The following is an 8,923-nucleotide window of genomic DNA, read 5'->3' as shown; positions in this document are numbered from 1 at the left end:
TAATACACATAAAATGATGCCATGCGGCTCCGCGAGATTTTTTGACTTCGTTTAAATTGCCATCTGGCTAAAACGGGAACCTGAGAACATATAAGAAAGTGATTGAATTGTTTCTATATTAACATGGTACTGTACATGATTCAAATATGCATGATTTTGACATAAACGGATAGATGATGTTTTTATGAACATTTTGATACCTCATACGCATTTTTCTGACATCATATGAATTAGTTATGATTTTTACAAAATTAGACAAATTTGAAAAATGGCTAGCCGAGGGTGGCCGTCGGCGTAGCCCTGTCTACGCCTAGGGCCAAAGATATGCCGAGGGCTGCCCTCGGCGTAGACCTCGCTACGCCGACGGCCGCGCTACGTCGAGGGTCGGATGAGAAGGCTGGCCAAGCCAGGCCATACGCCGAGGGCCCCGACTTTTGGCCGTCGGCGTATAAAAAGCCCTCGGCGTATAAAAGGCCCTCGGCGTATCGCGTCATTCCTGTAGTGAGTGATCTACACATTCACATCCAAAAGCAACTTGCTTCGCAGCCTGGTTCCAAGTCCAAGTTCAATCCAAAGCCTGGCCTGAATTATTTGATCTGGCTTGAAAGATTCCGTAACCTGTTTGTATTATATGCTGCTCACTAGCAGCATTTGTGCTCTAGAAATCCACAGTATGGCAACAATAAACAACCGATGAGCAAACAATTAAAACATTTCAAGCAACTGATATGCACCACGTTCAAGTATCAAACCGCAATGACAGTAACATAACTGAAGTACTGAACAAGTTATAATCCCATAAGACAAAATGCAGCAGTCTAGCTACCCATCCGCACAACATAACCGCTTCCCAGATTCAACAAAATGCACATGATGTGCAGCTCTCAGGAAAAGCGACCAAAAATCTAGCCGCACCCATCTCCACACTATAACCAACTAGGGTATTGCTCACTGGAGGTCTGCGGTGCTTGAGGGTAGCTCCGCTATTGGAGCGTTGCAGAACCTTTGGATGTCGGACAGAACACGGTTATCAGCGCGAGTAACAAAGCTGATGGTGACACCCTTCCCTCTGCTTCGTTGCACATGACGAAGGTATTGCACCGGTTGTGTCGGCAGATCATAGTTGATGACCACAGGGACCTCCAACGCGTCAGCGCCACGAAGGTCAGTGGTAACGAGGACACGAGAGGATCCAGAACTGAGATCCTGGATGGCAACTTCTCTTGCCTGCTGGTCCATACCACCGTGGCTTGTTGAGACAGTGTAATCCATGCCTCTCATCTTCTCGGCCAGTGACTTGACCTTCCGACGTGCGTTCACAAAGATGATGCATTGTGTGACCGCCATGGTGCGAAAAAGGTCACACAATTCATCAAACTTCGATTCTTCCTTCTCAACTTTAACATAGAACTGCTTAATGCTAATACCCTTAAGTTCTTCATCTTTCGGCACAATGACCTTCATAGGCTCATGCATGCACTTCCGGCAAAGCTCGAGAGCTTCATGGGACATGGTGGTACAGAATACTCCAAACTGGATTTTGCTTGGGAGAAGCTGGATAATATCATAGATCTGCAAGAAAGATGGATGGCCATATGAAACAAAAATTAGAGGCCACCATAGAATCACATGAGCTTAACAAGATATATATTTAGAGTTTCGAATTAAATAGAGCAAGGATGATTAGGGCATGAGATGTTTGGCAATGCGCATCCGTTGTGATTACTATACAGCTGAGATGGTAGGAGGATGGAAAACCAACCTGGTCCTTCAAACCTCCTGTGAGAATTTCATCTGCTTCATCCAAGACAAACATTCTAATGTTATCTGGACAGAGTGCTCGCCTTCTCAGCATGTCAAGAACACGACCAGGCGTAGCGACGATGACTTGAACGCTGCTCGACAAAAATTGATTGTCCCCACGAACGCTAGTTCCTCCAAAACAAGCATGAGCTTTGACACCTAGCCACTGACCAAGTGCTCCAATAACTTTCTCAGTCTCCTGTGCTAAGTCACGTGTTGGTACAAGGACCAACGCTTGGCATTCCGCAGATCCATAATCGAGTCGCTGCAGAACTCCACAGGCAAGTGTCACAGTTGTTCCATACAGCGACTGCTGAATAACATCCAGACCCTTACACAACGGGACAATTCCTCGTTGATGCACGGCAGAAGGCTTCTCCAGACCTTCAAAAAAAAAATGCATGATGACTTCAGCATAATACATGTTGAATCAAGCAATAAGTGTTAGGTGGCATCTCAACATGGTAACAGATAAAGTAGGAATTACCATATGCATATATTCCCTTCAGCAGATTTTCTCGAAGACCCATTTTAGTGAAACTGTCGTAGATCTCATTGTATGTGTTGAATTCCTCACAAATTTGAGTTGGCCTATATCATGCCATGCTGGAAGTAATCAAATATCCATAGATATAACGAAATAAGTAGACCATAAGGTCCATAACCCTGACATAGACAGGAAGAGAAACAAATGGACAGAAGCAAAATATCGATCACATACCGTGTGGTCATCTTAGAAACATGTTGTTTTCCATCAAACTGAGCTCCTTCTGGCGTCGTTCCAGGCACGGCAACACCTTCAAAGACGATGAAAACAAAATCACATACTAGCAGAATATTTTCTAACCAAAAACCTTGATAAAGCAGGGCAGTTACCCTGTTCCCTCAGAAACATTGTCAAAGTTCAACAGTAAAAGGATTGGAACTAAACCCCTATTTGACTTGTCAGCAACCACATCAAAATCAATGTTAGTAAAACGCATCGCTGCAGTCGATTTGAAACCGATTAATCAATATATAAAATGATATTTTTATGGTACACCGAAGTACAGCTTGCTGGAAGCACTTGAGGAATACAAATCAGTTAATAATCAAAACTCCTATAATTTCTAAATGCGTACTTTATCCATCAGGGTATGTTCCCTCCACAAATTAGTAAAGAAGTTATGGTTCTCCACATAACTCCAGTACTAATTTAAACTGCCGTTTTTTTCACTTGGCATTTAGAAAAACAATAGCAGTACTTTTATGAGCAGTAACACATGGACATCTCCCTAGTTGCGTTTAAAACTTCTTTCCTCCCTAGTAAGCATTTTTGTAAAGCAGTAATGTAAGATATTTCTCTAATGTTCATGTAGACACAACCCGCCACAATTAGTAAGGCTGTCATCTTGCACTGCACTCTATAGTCCACCTGTTGCCTATTCCTATATTCCCAATTGTGTCACTTGTACAGTTGTACTTGAAAATCACTTTGTTTTTCATTTTCTACAGAAACTGGTAATCTAATGCTATTTAGGCATTTTCCTTATAAATTGTGACAGACAACAGGTTTGAAGGTATATGTACAATTATAACAATTTTATGCACATAGAATTATGTATTACCTTCTGTCTCTGATATTCTAATCATGCACTCTGAATTTCCGCTGATAGGTTGTCCTCCTTCAGCTCTCAGAGTCTCTGGTGCTGTTTTTTTTCTCGTATAGTAGGTTGTACTGGTCCTTACTTTGCTGTGTTTTTTCTCTCCATCTCCGGATTCTTCAGTTGACTTTAGCCCTTTCCCCAGTAGACCTGTTTCTGCCATTTTCATTTCTTTTTCATGTTCCTTTTCTAACGAACTTTTTGAATCCAACACATTGCATGTTGAGGTTACAACCCGTGTGGTGTTACTGCTGCTCCCTGGGTTTATTCCATTATTTGCTTCCTCTGAAGCAGCTTGCTGCTCTGTGGATCCTTTTTCCTTGGGATATCTTTTTCTCTCGTACACAATTTTTATAGGTGGCTTCTGTATACTTTCATGGGCACTATCAGAACTGATATCCGCAAACAAAGTGGATGCTTCAGTTGATTCTTTTTGCTTCCGGCCTCTTCTTCTTGTGTATACATTTTTTATAGGTGGCTTCTGTATACCTTCATGGGCAGATCAGAAATGATGTCAGCAAATAAAGTGTGAACCAACTGTTAATGTGCCCAGCAAATTCACAAATCACATGATAATTAATTACATTTTTCAAGAACTGAGAATTCGTTCATTTTCTATATGAAAATAATTTTAGCCCATGTGCTTATAAGTATTTTCCTTTTAGTTTGATTTGGTAAGGAATTTCTCATATAGTAGCATAATTGATAAATATATGGCAACAAAGTTCACAAATATGGATTTTTCACTCACCTCTGTAGGATCCTGCAATCAAGCTTGTTGAACTTCCACTAATGGACTGCCCGCCTTCAGCTTCAGAAATGTATTCTGTAGTTTTCTCAGAGTCCGTTCTGGTGCCTGTTATAGCACTTGCATTGTTTTCTTTGTTCTTTCCATCAGTTGTGAACTCTTCAGTGAACTTCGGTACTTCCAGCAATGTAGCTGTTTTCCAGGTCTTCAGTTCCTCTCTATGTTCGTTGTCTGAACAACCTTCCAAACCCAACATATGATCACCTCCTGTTGAACTTTCACAAGTGGATCGCCCCACTTCTGCTGCTTTCTTCAAGTTTGTTGTGGTGGCCGCCATAGCACTCGTGTTGTTTTCTTTGATCGCTCCATCAGATCTTAACTCTGCAATGAACTTTGCCACTTCCAGCAATGCAGCTGCTTCTGTGGTCTTCAGTTCTTCTTTCTGTTCCTCATCTGAGCAACCTTTAATATCCATTGAATAATTGCCTGCCAAAGTTACCCCAGTGCTCTCTGAATTCATTTCTTTACTCAGTGTTTTTTGAGGCACCTCAATACCGTGTTCGCTTATGTTTTCATATTCCATCATGATAATACCACTCTGTTCTTCTAATTCTTTCCTTTGCCCTTCCATCCTTTCTGCTTTGTCTTCGATCATGAACTTGACTAGTATAGAAGACCATCCAAACACAAAGGGGTACGAGAACGGAGCACCAACCAGACTTCCTAATGCTATCCTCAACCTAATAGGCTCCTTATCTCCACTTCCCAAACTTTCCTCATCTACCTCAAGCAACACTCCAACTGCAGATGCAACTTGATATAGCTCCTTCCAGTTTCTGTATGTACCTGGGACCCCATAGACAAAAACCCACTTTCGAATCAAGTCAAACTTTTCCCCAGCACATTCATCCCACCTTGCCACTGTGAATTTCACCTCTTTCTCATCCAGAAATGTTTCTACATTGGGAGGCTTTAAACAGCTTATTAGGTCATCCTCTGAGTTGAAGGATGCTGTAAAGTTCTTTGTACCCTCTCTCCTTATCTCCCAGTCACCAGTCAGCTTCCAAAACTTGTTTAGTTCAGTTTTCACTCTTGTCGGGTCCAAGTTACTGGTATTGGATGTGACCAGCAGGGAGTGATGGTAGAATTTCTCGTTTTCAACAACTTCATCTGAAGGTTGAATCATGTAGAAAGGAAACCTTGTCGAATGTCCAAATAGCGGGGCCACAGTAACCAGATTGTCTTTTATCCTGCATTGATCCAAAGTGTGTGATGTCTCTTTACAGGCAAAGCACTTCTTTTTACCGGACACCATAGTTTGTTCTTGCTCCGAAGCAGCCTTATATTTTCGACCATAACATCCCATTGCTTGTGCTGCAATCTGTACTTCTTCGGCACTTTCTGGTACCATGTGATTCCCTCTTGTTGTTTATATCAACCTATGCAGGAGCGTATCCCAAGAAAAGAAAAAGAGAAATCAGGATCAGATCCTTTTGAAGAAATTAAATAAGAGCACAGGAAAAAGGTTATTTTCTAGTTAAAATAAAAGAAAGCTTCTATGGACATATCGACTATATCTATATAATATGAGAGTATTGAGAGAAACAAGTGCTGGCTTCATGGCTAGGGCTCGCGGTGGTGAACTCGCCCACCCGGGTTCGAATCATAGGTCAAGCTTTCCAACTTAACGGGGTGCTATCCTCGTGAAAAATCGCTGGAGAGGTCTCATTTACATCACAATATGGGTTTGCAGGCAAGTGATATTACCACACGCCACTATAACATAGAACCCAAGTACCAAACAAGTGTCTCAAAACTAGTGTTTTTGTTATAAAATTAAATATATTAAAGTATCCCGCGGTGGTCGCACTGGTGGGGGTAGAGAGCACAAGCTACGCGTCCAGGTTGAATCCCCGGGTGTGACAAGTGTCCAATTACACCCCTTAAATTTTTGTTTACTGTATAAAAATCTTCTTTTGCCTCATATAGGGAACAATTGGTCGTTTTTGGTATCCAAAAGATTTACAGAAGAAATCAACATAAACAGTACCATGCACTTGGAAGCAGTATATGTCCACCTATTTATCTCACTGTGTAATATCTGGGAAACAATTTATAGTCGCATTCTATTCTCTCACAATAATTAAAAAGCGGACCAGAGTGGCACAGGTAGTACTATGATAGCGTGGAATCATTGAAGGACACTCCAATTTTGCACTAAATTCTTGTACGAAAGCTCACGGACGAACTCAATAATATAAACCATAGCATTACGCACTCAATAACACCTACAAGAACATCCATCATACCATGAAGATACTTTCAGCACCCAAAAGAAGATAAACATCACTTAACAGCATTAAATACAACAGTAAAGACATGCCAAACAATCTAAATACAAAATTCTGGTGAGGCACAACCTGAATAGAACCTTATAAGTAAAAAAAAAAAAAGGTCGACCACGTGTGGTGCGGAGACCGCCGCCAGCCTGCCACGTGTGGATTGACTGTTCAATCGGGTTAATCCACGCCGTCCAATCCTAATGGCCAGAAGACCAAGTTGCCATGTGATGGTGCTAATCCCTAGAACCACACCATCAGGCCCCAGCTCAACTCCTCCAAATAAAATAAACTACAGGTGGCCATCATCAGACCCGCTAATGATCCCCCTAAGCCAAACACTCATTCTGTAGCAAGCTCACTGTAAATTCAATAATAGGCATATCACAGACTCATAACACCTAGACAATTTTGATCACGCCGTTAAGATACCTGGAAAACCATAAAACACCACTTGACAACATTACACAAAATAGTAAAGACATACCCAACAATAGAAATACAAGATTTGACCAAATAAAACATCATAATCATAAATAACAAAAAGAGAAAGGTCAATCGCTTGCCGTGGCGGAGACGCCGCCACGTGTGACCAACCGTTCAATCGGATTAATCTACGCCATCCGATCCAAGGGCCGGAAGACCAAGTTGGCATCAGATGGTGATGGTCCATAAAAACCACACCATCAGGCCCCAGCTTCCACTCCTCCCAAATAAAGTAAACCACAGCAGGTGGCCATCATCATCAGACAGACTAATGGACCCCATAAACCAAGCAATCATTGTGTATTAAAGTACATGTGAAGATTGCGTCTTTCTCTACAAGAAGAGCTGGGCTCACTGGTGCGCTATGGAGATTGCGCCAAAAAAGAAAACGAAATGGAAGATGAACTGATATTAGCGGTAGTTTGCGAGCACAGCGCGCCGGCCGGTGAGGCCTGACCTAAACTTGTTTTCCTGTGCCTCCGCCGCCTCGGAAGACGAACGTCGGCGCAGCACCAGGGGGCGGCGCGCGGCGGGTGGCACGGTTCAGGGCGAGTTAGGGTTTTGAGGACATGGGCGGGGCGGGGCGGCGGCGGGGCAGGGGAGAAGGGGGGGACGAATGGATGGATCGAGAGTATTTATTGCGTTTGAACTGGAGGAGACTCGTGGTTAGGCTTGTGATCCAGTTTTGGTAAGAAACGCCAACACTTTCGTCCTGAAATGCGAGGAGGACGGAGGTAGCAGAGCTCCGACGTACCTCTTTCAGGCATAGGGCGGCGGCGATCGGGATGAGATGTTGAGGAAACCAGGCAAGAATTATTATTTTTGGGGTCTAGATTGAGGATGGGGGGATGAATCGGCGTCTCGCCGGCGGCAGTGGACTAGTGAGACGACGGCAGACAGGCACCGGACTGAAAACGGTCGTTGCGCTCGAGGTTGGACTGAGTTCAGCGGGCGGACCAAAAGGCAGACCATTTCTATGGGCGCGTTTGGTAGCGTGGCCGTTCCTGGCTTGCATCGGTCCAATATTTTTCGGTCCGTTTGGTTAGCTGGTCGAGCCTGTGTTTTTGAAAGAACCGCTTCTCAAAACACCTTCGGGTCAGGTCCTGGGGGAACGCCCGGTTTCGGCCATTTCTAGCAAGCCACCCCGTTCCGGCAGAACTCGAGGACGCCGCGTTCCCGTAGAGCCACAGCGGGAGATGACGCGAACTCGCGCAGGACGGCGAAATCTCGGCGGGATGAATTCGGCACCGCGCTTGAAATTTCCATATATAGGGGCGGCTCTCTCACCGCCAAATCCAAATCTCCCATTTCGAGCTCATTCACCCTTCCCGATCTAGCGACATGGTCGGCTCTTGCTCACCCGCACGGTCGATGAGGCTTGCGGCGGCGACTACTGGCCGTGGATAGGCGTCTTCTTCCTCTGCATCGATGACTTCGGTTGTGGTAAGCATCTTCAAACTATAGCCTTAGATCTAGATCATGTGGGTACACACGGGGGTCTGCACAAATCCATTGTAGGACATTCTTTCGTCCCCGGTCGAGGTTGTGGAGGTTGTCCAGGTTGCTTCTGACTCTACCACTGGAACGCTGGTGCTGCCTGCATCTTCGCCAGGTGACATGGGCATACCCTTCGGGTACCCATTATTAGTATACCTGGCTCGGCCCAATATGGAGAAGACCAAATATGGAGAAGGCCCAACAAGGCAACCCGAAGAAGTAGTCGACTAGGACTCTTGTAAAACCCTAGGCTGGTTGCATATATAAAGCTAGCCAGGGCACCCGAAATAAGGAGGGGAGATAGACAGAATAGAGACAACATAGATCCGCCTATGGCGACACCCTGTAAACATACATATGATATTATACTGGATTGCTAGCAGCACGTAGGGATCCTCCACCGAGGG

General features: G+C 44.2%; 1 protein-coding gene across 1 annotated transcript; it reads right to left on the bottom strand.

The window, feature by feature from the left end:
• Positions 1-855: 855 nt before the first annotated feature.
• On the bottom strand, positions 856-5,560 carry LOC124689942 (ATP-dependent RNA helicase DRS1-like). The gene is made up of 6 exons (XM_047223393.1): positions 4,198-5,560; positions 3,411-3,935; positions 2,525-2,600; positions 2,291-2,394; positions 1,763-2,187; positions 856-1,572 (listed from the first exon to the last, which is right to left on the bottom strand). Exons 1-6 carry the CDS (start codon positions 5,558-5,560, stop codon positions 949-951), a joined length of 3,117 nt encoding a protein of 1,038 aa, XP_047079349.1. The 3' UTR covers positions 856-948.
• Between the last annotated feature and the right edge of the window lie 3,363 nt (positions 5,561-8,923).

Source organism: Lolium rigidum, chromosome 2 (assembly GCF_022539505.1).
Source record: "Lolium rigidum isolate FL_2022 chromosome 2, APGP_CSIRO_Lrig_0.1, whole genome shotgun sequence".
Taxonomy (NCBI): domain Eukaryota; kingdom Viridiplantae; phylum Streptophyta; class Magnoliopsida; order Poales; family Poaceae; genus Lolium; species Lolium rigidum.
Note: the sequence above shows the minus strand (reverse complement) of the source record. Positions and strands in the feature narration are given on the sequence as shown.

Coding starts and splice junctions, on each gene's coding strand:
- LOC124689942 (XM_047223393.1), bottom strand. CDS start 5,560: ATGGGATGTTATGGTCGAAAATATAAGGCTGCTTCGGAGCAAGAACAA. Junction 3,936..4,197: donor GATTGCAGGATCCTACAGAG/GTGAGTGAAAAA, acceptor CTGCCCATGAAG/GTATACAGAAGCCACCTATA. Junction 1,573..1,762: donor CAGGAGGTTTGAAGGACCAG/GTTGGTTTTCCA, acceptor TCTTTCTTGCAG/ATCTATGATATTATCCAGCT.